The 17,965-nt window shown below is 46.7% G+C and overlaps 1 protein-coding gene across 1 annotated transcript in view; it reads left to right on the forward strand.

Moving 5' to 3' along the window:
- The window catches only part of ABCD1 (ATP binding cassette subfamily D member 1), a 93,233-nt gene extending 75,905 nt beyond the window's left edge, over positions 1-17,328 (forward strand). Inside the window, exons 8-10 of the mRNA XM_073600171.1 lie at positions 5,059-5,143; positions 8,801-8,926; positions 15,354-17,328. Coding sequence (XP_073456272.1) covers positions 5,059-5,143; positions 8,801-8,926; positions 15,354-15,582 — 440 coding nt within the window. The 3' untranslated portion in view covers positions 15,583-17,328. The remainder of the gene's footprint in view (positions 1-5,058; positions 5,144-8,800; positions 8,927-15,353) is intronic.
- Positions 17,329-17,965: the final 637 nt, after the last annotated feature.

Consider the following 17,965-nt stretch of genomic DNA (forward strand, 5'->3'; position numbering starts at 1 on the left):
CTCATATGGGCCAACACAGGCATCCTCCAGGGACACCGAGGCATCATCCGGGGAGTAGTCAGCCAACGGTGGGTCACCATCAGTTGACCCAGTGTTTCTTAACTTGAGTCCAGGGCCCAGTAAATTCTTCCAACCCTTTCTGTGCCCCAGCGGTAAAAATAAATTAATACTCCTACAATAAAAGTATGGGAATATAAAATGTTTTGATATGATGGAAGGCTCTGGATATAATTGGGTGTTACTTTGGGGGATGAAGGTTCTGGGGGGGCTTTAGGGGACATTACAACCGGTGGCCCTGTAGTGGATGGGTTTCTGAAGAGGGCTGGCTGTTTTTACAGGGGTAATGTGGGAGATCAGAGGGCACTACGAGGACTGTGGGACACTATTGGGGGCACTGTGACGGCTGTAGGCTCTGCAGCAAGCTAGGGGGGCACTGCAGGGGTCTGGGGGGCATTGTAGGGGACTTTTTATCATAACGCGCTCCCACTTCCTCACGCCTAGCCTAGGCATACCTTGCTCTGCCCCCTCCCTTCTCGCAGCCTCCTGGGACACATCACATGTCCCAGGAGGCTGCAGGACCATTTGTTAAGTGATGCGGGACCTCGTGCATGAAAGTGGGGAGCGGGCTGTGATTCCTCAGGAAGCCACAGCCAGCTCCTGTATCCAAGATAAAGCACCGCAAACCTATCTACTCGAGATCGCAGTTGGAAGAACCAGCTGCTGGACCCCAGTCACTGGTAACTACCGGATTTTAAAAATTAGCAGCTGAAGTTCCTCTCTAACTATGGATATCCGTTTAGCCATGTGTGCTATATTGATTGATTGGAATGTCGACTATAGATTGATTATTTCTTTTGGGAGAGATCAATTGGAATGGAGGCGGTCATTTATTGCATCATATGGCCACCATTGGACGCATTTTGCCAATGGCCTGAACCATTGGAATAGTGGTGTTGGAGTGGAAATGGGAAATATGGACGATCAGATTACAGGTGGATCATTTATGGAAGGAGGACCTGTATATTGGCACCGCCAAGAGTCTCTCACCATCCAAAAACCAGACAAAAGCCAATTTCTCCAAAGACCTGGCCACCTTTTCCTGAATGGGAATCAGCTTGGCATCATATTATCTAATATACACTATATTACCAAAAGTATTGGGATGCCTGCCTTTACACGCACATGAACTTTAGTGGCATCCCAGTCTTGGTCCATAGAGTTCAAAATTGAGTTGGCCCAACCTTTGCAGCTATAACAGCTTCAACTCTTCTGGGAAGGCTGTCCACAAGGTTTAGGAGTGTGTCTATGGGAATGTTTGACCATTCTTCTAGAAGCGCATTTGTGAGGTCAGGCACTGATGGACGAGAAGGCCTGGCTTGCAGTCTCTGCTCTAATTCATTCCAAAGGTGTTCTTTTGGGTTGAGGTCAGGACTCCACCCCAAAACTCACTCATCCATGTCTTTATAGACCTTGCTTTATGAATTGGTGGGCAGTCATGTTGGAACAGGAAGGGGCCATCCCCAAGCTGTTCCCACAAAGTTGGAAGCGTGACATTCTCCAAAATCTCATAGTAAGCTGATGCCTTAAGATTTCCCTTCACTGGAACTAAGGGGCCAAGCCCAACCCCTAAAAAAAACAACCCCACACCATAATCCCCCCTCCACCAAACGATTTGGACCAGTGCACAAAGCAAGATCCATAAAGACATGGATGAGCGAGTTTGGGGTGGAGGAACTTGACTGGCCTGCACTGAGTCCTTACCTCGACCCGATAGAACACCTTTGGGATGAATTTGAGCGGAGACTGCAAGTCATTCCTTCTCATCCAACATCAGTGCCTGACCTCACAAATGCCCTTCTGGAAAATGGTCAAACATTCCCATAGACACACTCCTAAACCTTGTGGACGGCCTTCCCAGAAGAGTTGAAGCTGTTATAGCTGCAAAGGGTGGGCCAACTCAATATTCAATACTCAATATACCCTACAGACGAAAACTAGGATGCCATTAAAGTTCATATGTGTGTAAAGGCAGGTGTCCCAATTCTTTTGGTAATATAGTGTACTGTATATATGACAAGCTTCCGATATAAAATATGGTCAAACAAGAGTGGAATCGGCCGAAGATGAGATATAAAAATAAATGGGTTTGCACATGACTATGCTTAGATCATGGAGGTTTACTGTCCCCACGTGAGCAGAGTGGGGATTATACATGATCCTTTCTAATCTAGCCTTGAATACCGCTATCATCTTCTTAACCTCGGCCGCCTGTCCATATTCCAGCCTTGTGGTTATATAAGGGATTCAATCTTCTTACTACGGCCACATCAGAAAAGAACTCAACTGGTGCTCAGGGTCCCGCCACCCCCAGCATTACCAGTGCAGTGTATGTACCAGGGATGAGGACAGAACACCACCCCATTGTGTATTAAACATGTAAACCCAATCACTACATATAAGCTTTATACTATAAAGAAAAATTATTTTCAATCTGTTTAAATCTCTAGTTTTGATTAAAATAATAGCTAGTGGTCTTGCCATGAAGGTCTTTCCATCCTCCTATAGGGTGACAACGCTCTGTGCCCATGTCCTGTCAAAGGAAAAGCCATCATGAAGAAGAGTAATAAGGAGAGCCGGCAAAACTGTAATCCTTTGAAGTGTCTTTTATTGGTCCATCAGAGTGACAATAAAACAATAAAGCTGACGCGTTTCGGCAATAGCCTTAGTCGTTGCTACGACTAAGGCTAGTGCCGAAATGCGTCAGTTTATTGTCGCTCTGATGGACCGATAAAAGATACTTCAAGGACTACAGTTTTGCCGGCTCTCCCTATTACTGTTGCATTGGAGTGTGTTGGGACACATCGAGCCTCAGCACCTGTGAGTGGACCTGGTGTATGGATTGAGTTGTCCCTGCAGAGAGCGCTGTTACCTTTCTTGAAGAAGACCCATGTACATCAAGTGAGATGAATGGCAGCCTCAGCCCGGTATCCAGGCAGGCGAAGCCCCCGACGCGTTTCACTTCGCAATGTCCTGGTTATGCTCCTACCTTGTCAAATGAAAAAGGAGACGGCACTATTGGCTACTGCGACACAAATGATACTGGCATGGTGCACTGAAGTCACCATCAGGAACCCCGTCCTGAGATGACACGTAGCCATCGCTGGAGTCTATGAAGACGAAACATGGCGCAAATAAGCTACAGAAGATCAGCAGCATTGATATGTTAAAACAGGATGAAAAATTTTTTAAAGTAACCCTTTTTGTTGAGAAAAAAATGGCAGTTGCTAATAAGACAAAAGACAGTGAACAGTGCACACAAAATGGGATTCAGTTAAAGGGTAACTCCACAAAAAAAAATTAAAAAAATAGCGTATACAATCGCAAATCAAGTCAAATTGTAATTGATTGTGTTTAAAAATGACCTTTTACATTTCAATCTGCAGCTCTGTAATCTGTGAAATGCAATATGGCTACCTGGAGGCGTTCTGTACACAGATGGTGTACAGATCCGGCTTCTGTGATTGGCTCAATGATTTCCCCAGAAGTCTGCACTAAGGTACAAATCCGATTCTTGGCATCCCCTGCAACAAAAATCTCATTTTTTGGTGAGATACTCTCAAAGGAAAATCATGTCTAAAGGAATGCAGACCCTGCAGCTTTCCTCATTAGAGCCCTGCAGGTGCAGCAGCTGATAATTAGAAAACCACTCTTATACAGATTCACTCTGAACATGGACACAGGGAAGCAAGCAGCTATTTCTTCAGAATAGCAAAAGGGAGGAATCTGCATCGAAGTTTGTAAAAATCCTTGCAATGTACATAATTACCCAGAGGGGAATGTTTTTTTTTCTCAACAAAAATGGAGTTACTCTAAAAAGTACAACTAAAGTCTGCAATATTTACCTCCTGCTACAGTGGTCCAACACTAAGGTCCCTCGCCGCTGCTGGCATCTTTTTCATGGCTTCTTGCCAGTTTTCAGCTGGTGCCCGATGACTTACTTCCGTGCATGCAGAGGAGTGCTGTCATCCTGGCACGCAGGCACTGTGCGGGAATCTAAACCGCGCTGCGCAAGCACAGCTCAGTGTACATTCTACAGAAGACTGCCAGCAGGCATGTAAGGTAGGCTGTCTGAATCACCTTGAACTCATCCCTACTGGTCGGGATTCAAACTGTTAAGACATAAGACATGAGGGAAAGATGAAAATCAGATTTAATATTAAGTAATAGCTATTTTTAAAATGAGAAAAAAAGTAACTCTTAAATACTCACCTGTCTCAAGCTAACTCACCTGCTCTGCAATCCAGGGCTGGTACACTTTCTATGAGTGCAGGTGTACTGGACCGGCCTCCTGGGCAGGCGTCCTGGACGGGCCCCCTGGGGAGGCGTCCTGGACGGGCCCCCTGGGGAGGCGTCCTGGACGGGCCCCCTGGGGAGGCGTCCTGGACGGGCCCCCTGGGGAGGCGTCCTGGACGGGCCCCCTGGGGAGGCGTCCTGGACGGGCCCCCTGGGGAGGCGTCCTGGACGGGCCCCCTGGGGAGGCGTCCTGGACGGGCCCCCTGGGGGAGGCGTCCTTGACGGGCCCCCTGGGGAGGCGTCCTGGACGGGCCCCCCGGGGGAGGTGTCATGGACCGGCCCCTTGAGTTGGCATTCTGGACCGGCCCCCTGGGTTGGCATCCTGGATCGGCCCCCTGGGGAGGCATCATGGACTGGCCCCCTGGGGTGGAATCCTGGACCTCCCCCCTGGGGAGACGTCGCCACCCTGCGCTCGCAGTATAGGGATGCTGAGAATGCCCCTGATGTCCTCCCCTACTAGGTAAGTACCGGTGTAGATAAACAAATGCAATGTGCTTTCAGGGGCCATCAGGTTGCATTTCAGATCAGTTTGGGGTTCCTCTGAGCTCCTTCTAAGCTGCATCTACATTCACAATGACTTGTATGAGGTTCAGTGCCTTGAAATAACAGCTATGGCATTAAAAACCCCATAAATATGACTATAACCGGAGTCCTTGTATAAGAAGATATGACATTCTCTGCTGACTATGTTGTGTTTATTTCTAGGTTGGGCCTCAGTGAGTGACTGGAAGGATGTTCTCTCCGGGGGTGAGAAGCAACGAGTAGGAATGGCCCGCATGTTTTATCACAAGTTAGTGTTTTTTTTTTTATTGTACTTCTGAGTGAGCCACAAATCTGCCCATTGCCCAAACTGGCCTAATTGAAATTTCTGTCATTTTATTAACTGAAAAGCAGCACCATTCATGTACAGCTGGCGGTACATACTTATTCGATTTATGGAGTCCAGCTTTGTCTTACTTGAAGCACTATTACTTTCTTTGCCCCTCTTCTCCATCGCCACCATCCTTACTAGCGATCCTGTGCATGCACAGACTAACAACGAGTCTCTGCCAGCTCTTTTGAGATCCCGTGGCATGCCTGCTTCAGATCCCCTGTGCATGCCCAAACATGCCACGGGCCTCTGCCATATCTCTAGCATTAGACCATGTAATGGAAGTGCGCATGTGCAATATCTCACAAACTGCTCCTCGAATGCCTACATCACACATTCCTGGGGGCAGTTTTCAGATACCCACAGCATGCCTGCGCATGTACCAGATCCCCCACACATCCCGAGACATGCCACAGGCCTCTGCCACACCTTTGGCATAGGCCAGTGATCTCCGAACTGTGGCCCGTGGGCCCAATTCGGTACTTTGCTTGCCTTTTATCTGGTGCTTGGGGCACTATTTCTCCCACTGACACCAACAATGGGGTACTATTCTTTCCACTGACACCAACAATGGGGGTACTATTCCTTCCACTGAAACCAACAATTGGCCATTTTTCTTCCCACTGACCCCTAGCAATGGGACACTATTCCTCCCACTGACCCCAGCAATGGGACACTATTCCTCCCACTGACCCCAGCAATGGGACACTATTCCTCCCACTGACCCCAGCAATGGGACACTCTTCCTCCCACTGACCCCAGCAATGGGGCACTCTTCCTCCCACTGACCCCAGCAATGGGGGACCCTTCCTCCCACTGACCCCAGCAATGGGACACTCTTCCTCCCACTGACCCCAGCAATGGGACACTCTTCCTCCCACTGACCCCAGCAATGGGAGACACTCTTCCACTGACCCGAGCAATGGGGGACCCTCTTCCTCCCACTGACCCCAGCAATGGGGACCCTCTTCCTCCCACTGACCCCAGCAATGGGGGACCCTTCCTCCCACTGACCCCAGCAATGGGGGACCCTTCCTCCCACTGACCCCAGCAATGGGGGACCCTTCCTCCCACTGACCCCAGCAATGGGGGACCCTTCCTCCCACTGACCCCAGCAATGGGGGACCCTTCCTCCCACTGACACCAATAATGGGATATTATACTTTCCACTGACACCAATAATGGGATATTATACTTTCCACTGACACCAACTATGGTACGCAGTTCCTCCTACTGACTGTCTACCTTATTGTAAAGGACAGACCCTTTATAAGGGTTTACTCGCACTAGCAGTTGAGGGGCGGTAAGGCTCCGTTCACACTAGTGCAACTCCAAAGTCGTATGATTTTGATGCTGATGTGACTTTATACTCCCTGGTCACTATAAAAAAAAATTCCAGCACTCAATCCAAGGTGCTCCAAAGGGAACTTAGGTGTGCAATTCTTCTTCAGGTTCAGCCCTCCACAGATCGGGAAAATCTCCAGTCAACTGATAAAACACACACAAGAGGGCGCAACTCCTCGTGTATTACCGCCATACAATGTATTAAGTTGTATATTGTCGCCTGTGAGTACCCATTTGTCTTTTTGAACTTGATAAACTATAGTGGTAATGCACGAGGAGTTGCGCCCTCTTGTGTGTGTTTTTACACTCTCTGGTACTCAAAGTAGTGCAGGAACCTTTTCAAAGTCACTGCGACTTTAAGTTGCATTAATCGGAATGGGTGCCATTGAAATCAAGGGGCTGTGACTTGTCATGCCACTTTGTGTTCAAAGTCACATGACAAGTCGCACTAGTGTGGACGGAGCCTAAAACCCTGCTGTTGAGCCATGTTGTTAACAGCCCTCCCCTCCAACCACTCTCATTTAAGCTGCAGGCAGGGCTGCTGTTAGAAATCACGGGGCTCCGTACAACCTAACTGACCCCTGAATTACAAAAAAATTTATTTTATTTTTTACAATTATTTTTCCAATTTTTATAAAGTTTTTACAATTCATGTTTTTACAACACTGTTGAGGGTGGGGTTTAACCAGACCCCTGATGTCTCACCTTTGAGACAGGACTTGAGGACACAGGTTCTTCAGTTCCTTTCTCTCTGTAGCCACAGCTACAGGAGACAGAGGCTCCTCCCTATTCATAAACTGAAGCATCATAAACACAGTTATCAATGGACACAGGAGTGATCGGTACCGATAGCTCACTGTGTCCATTTCAGAAAAAGAAGGCGCCGGTAAATTACACATTTACTGGCCTCTTCTCCCACTCTCCACAGCAGCCAGGGGGGGAAGAAAGCCAGCAGTGCTGCTGGGGAGCGAGGAGGGGTCCGGGCACACAGGGGGGAATCAGATGGGAGCAGCACAGTTGGGGGATCGGTGTGGCAGGACAGGAGGACAATTACAGAATGTGCACTGCATCTGTGTCTCTCCCTCCAGCAACTGAAAGCCAGCAGGAGGGAGAGAACCTGGCTTTCAGCTGCTGGAGGGAGAGACACAGACACAGTGAAGCATTCTGTAATTGTCCTCGGCCGCACCGATTCCCCTACTGTCCGGGCCCTCCGTGTGCCCGGGCCCCATGGTACCACCTATCGGCGCCCCTAGCTGCAGGGCAGTGGTTCAGCAGCTGGGGGTGAACACGTGGCCATGATGTGGTGTTTCATGGCCGAGGCAGGAATTCTACCTCCTGTCACTTTGAAGTGAACAGGGCCTTTCTGCAAACGCGTCCTGTTGCGGTGCACTAGTGCAGGGTTCCAAGGGGTTAAAGCAAAACCTCCTCACCGCCTGTCAAATGTTCTCTAAAGAGTGATCTGAATGCAGATTGCTCTTTAGAGACCCAAGCAAGCGTGAATGAGCCCTAACAGTCTCCAGTGACATGAAACACCAGCAGTGCTCTTGGTAGCCATTTATTAGATCAAAAAATGTAGCAAACAAGGCAAATTTGTTGTTCATGACAGTGAGAGATCCTTGAAATAATCACGTGATTTGATAATTCTGAGATGTGCCCTGATTTGTGTTCAGTGTTTTTTGTTTTTCTTTTTGCATGATCAAAAAGATCACTATACTGTCATATGATTTAGTTTTAGAATTGACTTAGAAAGCAGTTCATGGTTTGTCTTAACCTGAAGTGCCTGTAGTGAAAAGGTCACAGTGGCACAGTGGTATAGTGGGTAGCACTCTCGCCTAGTAAGAAGGGTCGCTGGTTCGAATCCCAACCACGACACTACCTGCCTGGAGTTTGCATGTTCTCCCTGTGCCTGCGTGGGTTTCCACCGGATACTCCGGTTTCCTCCCACACTCCAAAGACATGCTGGTAGGTTAATTGGATCCTGTCTAAATTGGCCCTAGTATGTATGAATGTGAATTGGGGACCTTAGATTGTAAGCTCCTTGAGGGTAGGGACTGATGTGAATGTACAATGTATATGTAAAGCGCTGCATAAATTGACTTCGCTATATAAGTACCTGAAATAAATAAATAAAAAGGTCAGCAATCTTAATAAGTCAAGTACAGGAGTCGGCTGTCAATGAAATGCCATCTCTGATAAGAACTCCTTCTAACAATCCCCTTATTCCCCCCCCAGACCAAAATACGCCCTGCTGGACGAGTGTACCAGTGCTGTAAGCATTGACGTGGAGGGCAAGATCTTCCAAGCTGCAAAGGATGCTGGGATTGCTTTGCTGTCTATAACTCACAGACCTTCACTATGGTAAGCTTATGGACAGTTTGGATATTAAAGTGTTGTGAGTCAGGGAAACAAAAACCTGCAAAAGCCATATCCCCCCCCCCCCTATTTACTAGGAGGGTCACCTCTGTCTGGTTTTTATTGCTGTTTGTGGCCCCGGTGGGAAGATTTCATATCCGTTCCTATCCTGGCGAAACCAGGGCAGTTTTTTTTTTTTTTTTTTTTTTTAAATGGTCCACCGGCAGAATTTAAAAAAAATAAAGCTTGTCTAGCTGCAATACTCAACCCCTCTCTAAAGCTGTCCCTCGCAGTAATTCCTTTCTGCCATAGATGTCCTCAGTCTTCTGACAGGGCTTGAGCTATTTTGCAAAGAAGAATGGGCAAAGATGTCCCTCTCTAGATGTGCAAAACTAGTAGAGACATCCCCAAAAAGACTTGCAGCTGCAATTGCAGCGAAAGGCGGTTCTACAAAGTATTGACTCAAGAGGACGCCATACAAATGTAACACACACACACACACACCCCCTATATATTTTGGGACATTACGTTACAGCTAGCAAAAGCAGAGGAAAGTAGGTACTTTTGAACCTCATGCTGGTTTTGGGTCAGAAAGTTTTGAAGACAGACCCTCTATAGATTTAACTAGGCCATACCAAGCCCCATAATATATATGTGGAAAGCAGCTGAAGATGTTGAGTCAGAATAAGTATGTGGGGCAGGTGCCTTGCTTTGAAAAATTTTGAAAACCATTTATAATTTTCCTTCCACTTCACAATTATGTGCCTCTTTGTGTCTCTCACATAAAATCCCAATAAAATACATTTATGTTTTTGGTTGTAACATGACAAACTGTGGAAAATTTCAAGGGGTATGAATACTTTTTCAAGGCACTGTGTCTATGTATATGCGTATGTATGTATGTATGTATGTATGTATATATATATATATATATATATATATATATATATATATATATATATATATATATATAATATAATATGTATTTTTATATAACCATACTGTATATCAAGAACTGTATTAAATGCATCCTTGAAAACTACCATAACTAGCACATATGGTAACCACATTGAAAGCTCCCCCCTTTATCTCCTATAAATAAATATCGTCAATTGTTATAACCATTAAGAAATATATGTGGTTGGCATTTTGAAGGGAAGTAACCCTAAGGAGACCTTATACGGATTGTACAATCCAGTTGTACCTTGTGTGGCACACTTTATACAAGGTCACACAAAAGACAAAGAGGATGAGCTGAAGGACGTCACCGGTCTTTTCTGTAGCTTGCAGCGCACACTGGGAGAACAGTTAACCTTTACTACATTCCTCTCCCCTCTCTTAATGAACATTGCAGCATATGGCTTGTGTTTAAACAGGAAATAATGGTCATTCATGTGCACAAGGCTCTATTATACTTGTCACTTTTGAAATCCTTTTGCTGGGGTTTGACAAGACATAGCTCCACTATGCAGGGTAACCTCTGGTAGCATCCGAGGGGTTAAACAGTATTAGCATTAGTGAAGAAAGGCCAGAGCTGCCGCTCTCAGTTATTTGACCCTCCGCTGCCCTTTTGTGCCCCACTTTTGTCCCCCTTTATCGTCACAGATGGGGGACTTGGGTGGATTCCAGGCTTGGCCTCAGTGAAGGGGGACAGTGACACAATGCAAGCTTGTTCTTCCCTCCTCTGCAGTCCATGCAGTGACATTCAGAGAAGAGACAAGGCCACATTACACCGGGAAGATGAGGGCCGTTCAAGGCACTGCTTCCTCTCCTCTGACATTCACTGGAGCTGGCATGGACTGTCCTAACGCCTCTACAGCTAGTCCGGAGGTTACAATGGCTTCACATCAATGTGCAATTAAATTCTTCTCTTAGAAGATCTTTTATTGGGATCCTTTGATAGGATGGGGCTGACTAACGGAGGGGCACTATCCCTTTCATTGACACCAAAAATGGGGAACTATTCCCCCTCACACTGACACCAACAACAGGGGGCATCATTTCTGCCACTAACTCCAACAGCGGGGCACTATTCTTCTCACTGACACAAACATGGGGCACTATTCCTCCCAATGACACCAACATTGTGGCACTATTCCCTACAATGACAATAAAAATCGGGCGCTATTCCTCCAACTGACAACAATGATGGGGCACCATTCTTTCCACTGAGACCAACAATGGGGTTTAATTTCTGCCACTGAGACCAACAATGGGGCACTATTCTACCCACTGACACCAAGGATGGGACACTATTCTCCCACTGAGACCAACAATGGGACACGATTCCCCCCGCTGACACCAGCAACGGGGCATCATTACTGCCACTGACTCCAAAGGCGGGGCACTTTTCTTCCTGTTGACACCAGTAATAGGGAACTGTTCTGCCCACTGACACCAACAATGGGGAACCCACTGCTCTGGGCAAAGTGCTTAGGAGGGGCTTTAAATTTGCAGCTTAAAATAAAAACCTGTTGATCCCGCCATGTGCTTGTTCGGCACTTTCTTTTATAGGGTAACAGCGCTCTGCCCCATATTCTTGCATTGTTGCCCTGTCACAAGTGCTTATGATGGAGACTACAAGTGCCTGTTTCAACACACATTACTCAGGCATGGTCCACTGTTGTCACCATCCAACATCCTGCCCCGAGGATATAAGGCTCATTTTGTTTAGAAGAGATCTAATGGAGAGTAATTCTTACCTTATTCCACTGGTGCTCCAGTCTTCTTCTCTTTCTTCAATAGAAACCCAATGGCTGGAGGCCTCCTCCTCACATTGGCGCATGCTCCCTGCAACCCCATAGGCTGTAATTGATTCTAGTCTCCCTTGTCGGTTTATAGGTTAACGATATTTAACTGCAAACCCAGTCTAGTGCCCCTCCCAGCGCCGAGCAATCCTCTCGGGTGATCCACTATGTAGCAGGTGCTGGTGTCTAAGGTGCTCATCCAAGCCAAGCCCAGTATGCACTCTGAGATGGAAGGACACCACACTCCTAACAGCCTGTATGTAAGTTCAAGTGAAAAGTGGCCTCAGCCTGGGCTCCTCTCACTCCACACTTTAAGGTGTTTCGTCCTGCCCATTGGGGCTTTGTCACAGAGCCCTATGGGCAGGGTTAAACGCTTCAGAGGATTGTGGCCTTGGAGTGCCAAGCAATCCTCTCTGGTTATCCACTATGTAGGGGGAGCTAGCGTCTAAGGCGCTCAGCCAAGCCCAGTATGCAGTCTGAGATGGAAGGACGCCACACTTCTAACAGCCCGTGGGTAAGTTCAAGTGAAGAGCAGCCTCAGCCTGGGCTCCTCCCACTCCACGCTTCAACTCGTTTCATCCTGTCCATGGGGCTTGGTCACAGAGCCCTGTGGGCAGAGTAAAACACGTCGGGGGGGGGGGGGAGGGGATGGCCTGGGAGGCCGCTCTTCACCTGAAGTTAGACTCCCGCTGTAAGAAGTGCAGTGTCCTTCCATCTCAGAGATATAACTGGAGCCTTTGGGGTTACAGATTGGATGTGGCCAAGTTGACTAGGAGACCTCCAGCGATTGCATTTCTATAGATTCGTCCAGGCGAGCAGCAGCTTGTGCATTGGAAGGCGAGTATTTTTTACTCTAGTAAGGTAGGAGAAGGTGGAGAGGAAATGTATTTCCATTAAAACTCTGATTCGGGTAGGTACCAGAGGGTTGGCTTCTTCTATTTTTTTTTTTTAATTCCTTGCAGTAGTTTTTCCATCTCTATCACCTCCCATTTTGTAATGACAAAGTTATCGGTCTTTCACCGCTGAATTCCCCATTAATTTATTTATTTGTTCTACATCATAGGCAGCACTGCTCCATCATTTGGCTATTATTGGCTCTATGAAAACTGGGCATTCCAGTGGGGAGTTAATCACCAGTGGAATCTGTGACTCAGGTTACCAGCAACCACACAACACTCAAATCCGTTTGGGGTGGAGTTGACCTACAAGGTTTAAAGTGTTCTCAAAACCCAAGAGCAGAAATGTAATTTACAGTGGGGGAAAATAATTATTTGATCCCCTGCAGATTTTTTAAGTTTGCCCACTTACAAAGAAAATAAAGGGTCTATAATTTTTATCATAGGTATACTTTGAATGATAGAGACATAATATCCACCAAAAATCCAGAAAACAGGCATGATACAAATGTTATAACATAAGTTACCTGTTCAGTGAGTAAAATAAGTATTTGATCCCCAAGCAAAACTTAGTACTTGGTGGAGAAACCCTTGTTGGCGAGTACAGAGGTAAGACGTTTCTTGTAGTTGGTGACCAGGTTTGCACACATCTCAGGAGGGATTTTGGTCCACTCTTCTTTACAGATCTTCTCTAAATCCTTAAGGTTTCTTGACTGTCTCTTGGCAACTCGAAGTTTCAGATCCCATAAAATTTCTATAGTATTCAGGTGTAGGCCACTCCATGACCTTAATGTGCTTCTTCTTGGGACACTTCTTTTATTGCCTTGGTGGTATGTTTTGGGTCATTGTCATGCTGGAAGACCCATCCATGACCCATCTTCAGTGTTCTGGCTGAGGGAAAAAGGTTCTCATCCAGGATTTTACAGTACATGGCCACATCCATTGACCCCTCAATGCAGCAAAGTTGGCCTGTACCTTTTAACAGAGAAACAGCCCCAAAGCATAATGTTTCCACCTCCGTGCTTGAATGTAGGGATGGTGTTCTTAGGGTCATAGTCAGAACTTTTCTTCCTTCAAACACGGCGAGTCGAGTTAATGCCAAAGAGCTCAATTTTGGTCTCATCTGACAACAGCACTTTCTCCCAATCCTTCTCTGAATCATTTAGATGTTCATTGGCATGACTGTACATGTGCCTTCTTGAGGAGGGGGAGTCTCCATGTTTGGAGGAAGAAAAATGCTGACAATGACCCTAAGAACACCATCCTGTTTTCCTGTTAAAGGTACAGACCGACTTTGCCGCATTGAGGGGCCAATGGATGGGGCCATGTGTTGTAAAATCATGGATGAGAACCTTCTTCCATCAGCTAGAACACTGCAGATGGGTCATGGATGGGTCTTTCAGCATGACAATGACCCAAAATGTAGTTGGTCACACGCTTCTTCACTGTTCTGTATCTATGGAGGGGAAGCATTGTCACCCGAGGAACAGGAAATTGTAACAAAGATGGGTGGGGTCCTGTATAGGGTCACAGCGCTCCCTCACTGTACTGTATCCATAACGGCGAGGCGTTGTCACCCAAGGACAGGAAGTCGCAACATAGATGGGTGGGGTTCTGTAGAGGGTCAACATGCTCACTTAACTGTACTGTATTTATGGAGGAGCAGTGTTCACCCACAAACAGGGTTTTAAGACTCCATTACATTTTCCTGTCTCCCTCTTCTCCATAACATAGATAGGTGGGGTTCTGTTGAAGGTGGTAACACTCACTCCTTGCAATGTACCTATAGACATGCAGCATCATCACCCAAGAACAGGAAGTTTGTTAAAACTATAGAACACCTTCGCCTCTCCTTTTCCATAACATAAATGAGTGAGTTTCTTTAGTGGGTGACAATACTCAATCACTGTAATGTATCTAAGGAGGAGCAGCATTGTCACCCAAGGACAGGAAGCATGTCAAGACCATAGAACACCTTCGCCTCTCCTTTTCCATAACTTAAATGGGTGAATTTCTGTGGTGAGTGACAACGCTCAATCACTGTAATATATCTGTGGAGGAGCAGCATCATCACCCAAGAGCAGGCAGTGCATTAAGACTATAGAAGATCTTCCTACAGTGAGTGACAAAGCCACTCACTGTAATTTATATATGCAGGAGCAGTACCATCACCCAAGGTCAGGAAGCGTATTAAGACTATACACCTTCCCTTCCCCCTCTTCCTCATAGGAATGCAGGACATGTAGATGTCGTCACTGCAAGGGTTAACTGATAGTTTGGTCTAGGGGAGAGTAAAAACACTTTAGATGCAGGTGGCCCCCTTCCACGCTTCAGAGATGGGCTATTAACCATGCATTGGTCCTGATGAGCAGGGGGGAGAAGACACTGCGGGGTCGGGTCCAGCATCTTTTTCTATGCCCCTAGACCTGAACGAGCAACTTTTCCTTGCGGTGCCTGCATGAGCAGCCAACCCTTGCGGTGCCTGCACGGGCAGCCAACCCTTGCGGTGGCCGCACGGGCAGCCAACCCTTGCGGTGGCCGCACGGGCAGCCAACCCTTGCGGTGGCCGCACGGGCAGCCAACCCTTGCGGTGGCCGCACGGGCAGCCAACCCTTGCGGTGGCCGCACGGGCAGCCAACCCTTGCGGTGGCCGCACGGGCAGCCAACCCTTGCAGTGCCTGCACAGCCCAACTGCCAGGGAAATTTGTTTACATTAATAGGAGTTGGGCTCTAAAGCCCATAGGATGATTTTCCTTATTCACCCCTTTTCTTTTTTTTTTAACCCCAAAGGAAGTACCACACTCACCTTCTGCAGTTTGATGGCGAAGGCGGTTGGAAGTTTGAGAAACTGGACACCGCCGCGCGCCTCTCGCTCACAGAGGAGAAACTACGGCTGGAGCAGCAGCTGGCCGGCATGCCAAAAATGCAGCAGCGGCTCAATGAACTTTGCCAGCTGCTGGGAGAGGATTCGGAAGTGGCCAGTACTGAAGAGGATGAGACCACGGAGCCGGCCATCTAAGAGCATTACCGCACCGTTCCTATATCTAGAGAAGAAGTACTTAACTCTGAGTTTGCATCAGAGTCACAGCCATGTCCCTCCGGCTGGAGCTCCTACCCCTGGCCTTTTTTTTTTTTTTTTTTTTTTCAGTGAACTGATTGCTGCAGAGGTGAAGCATCACTGAAGATATCACAGTGACTCCTTTGTTCAGCTGGCGCCTGTACATCCCACCTATTGCAGGCCATGATGGTAGGTAAGGAGCCAACCGCCACTTTTCTGTCACTGCTTGTCATGTGGCAGCCCCCCACCCCCCGACACTGAATGTGGTCTGCCTGCAAGCTTACTTCGCTATAGGCAGGAGTCATTTCTGTCCTTGTTTTGAACCTATAGACCTTCTACGGTCTGAGCCAAGTAAATGTGAAGGAAATGGGGTCATATGCTTTTGGTATATGTCCCTTCTGTGTTGCCAGTAAGTGGTTCTTCTACACCAAGAATTCTTCTCCTGCACAATTGTAACCCGCTTCCCAAAGAGAGATTGTAACAGGACATTTCAATGTCATTCTAAAAAGTGGAGGAAAGGAAAGTGACTGGTGTTAACCATGTTTAGAGAAGAACCACCTTCTGCTTGAGTATAGCACTGATATCATCACTAGATCCACCTCATAGCATTCCTGTACTTGGGGATTCTATCTATGTACCTGCTTGTGGCAGGTTATTTTTTAGAGAGACACTGGGGGAGATTTAGATTTGAGATGCTCCTTTGATGCCCATTAGATGTGTGGTGCCCCATCAATGCCCATTAGATTTGTGATGATCCTTTGATGCACATTAGATGTGTGGTGCCCCATTGATGCCCATTGGATTTGTGAGGTTCCTTTGATGCCGTTAGATGTGTGGTGCCTCATTGATGCCCATTAGATTTGTGATGCCCATTAGATGTGGTTGGGTTGTGGTCATGAATCCAATACCATGTAGCTCAAGAGCAGCCACAGTCTTTCTTCAGTCCAGGTCAATCGGCCACTGTTGCATGACAACCAGTCAGATATCACCAATCTTTATTTTCTAGTGCTAGTCAGTAAAAAAAAAAGAGGATGTTACTGGTTGCAATGGTCAACATAGACACTTTTCTTTCCTCCACATCCATTGTGTGTTTTTGAGTAACTCGCCCCTGACCTGATGTCAGTTGGGTTATGCTGGCCATATATGTGTCAATTTTTTCATACAATCGGCTGTCCAGGCCGCTTGTTTGAATGGTTCAGATTTCTGACACCATCGTTGGAGGCATTGGGACAGGCACATTTTCTTCAGTCCAGTGCCATGTTTCAAAAATATACCCTGCACAGTGAATATGTGGGCTTCCCAGAGAGTGGGAAGATACCCATACACAAAACAAATAGTATATTTACCTGCAACCTGCCGCTTCCAATGCCAAATGTTTCTTGGAAGAAAAAAAAAAAATCAAAAGTGACAAATTCAGAATCAATTGATCGCTCCATGTACCATACAATTGGCTGGAAAATGATCAGAATTATCCCACCCTTCTGACTGCTTTTAGTTCCCAAGGATTGATACGTGTATGACCAGCACAGCATTGTATCATTTTCTATATGGGTAGAGATCTGTAATGTGATGAAGGGAATTCCTTCAAATTTAGAAAATTGTTTTTGTAATTCAAAATTTGCAAAAATGTGCCATCCTCCAGGCTTAAGGAAGCCCTAAAGCCTCAGCATTTTCATTAGAAATGCATCCTTGCTGACTTATAAACCACTTTTATGATTCATTTTTATTTACAGCAATGCCAATAACACTCACATCATTTTACTCCACTCCTCCGTGCACGGCCTCTGGCTTTTTGCATGTGGCTTCTGCAAACTTTCTGGTTCTTCTTCATTTCTATGCTCTAATGTCACACAGTCCCCCAACTTGACATTGATCGAAATTGTAAGGTTGGCTCCTTGGCTTGCAGGGTTTTGCTGGAGTCACCCGTACCTGCAACACAAAAGCTTCCAAAAAGCTATATGTCTAATTGCAATATAGCCATTCGTCCCAATATTCCCCATGCCATTGGGCGTGCCCACCTGGTCATGGCGTCATTGCTTCCTATTCCTCAGGGCTGCCAGTGCACCCAGCGGCCGCATGTATCATGTGAGTGTGCACGTAGGGCTGGCACTTCGAGAGCTCTATAGGACCCTGCAATCCAGTGAGCCACCCTTACAATGGAAAGCAAGGCCAGTCAGGGGACTGCGTAATATGAGAGCATGGAAATTAAGTTTTAGAAAAAGCAGAGAACAATGTGACATCAGCATCTTAATGAGCAAAAGAAAAAAAAAAATAGGGTTTACTTTCACTATAATATGAGAAGTAGTCATCCATTAGAGATGACCTTAGACTTTGGTCATAGGGG

Source organism: Aquarana catesbeiana, linkage group LG09 (assembly GCF_042186555.1).
Source record: "Aquarana catesbeiana isolate 2022-GZ linkage group LG09, ASM4218655v1, whole genome shotgun sequence".
Taxonomy (NCBI): Eukaryota; Metazoa; Chordata; class Amphibia; order Anura; family Ranidae; genus Aquarana; species Aquarana catesbeiana.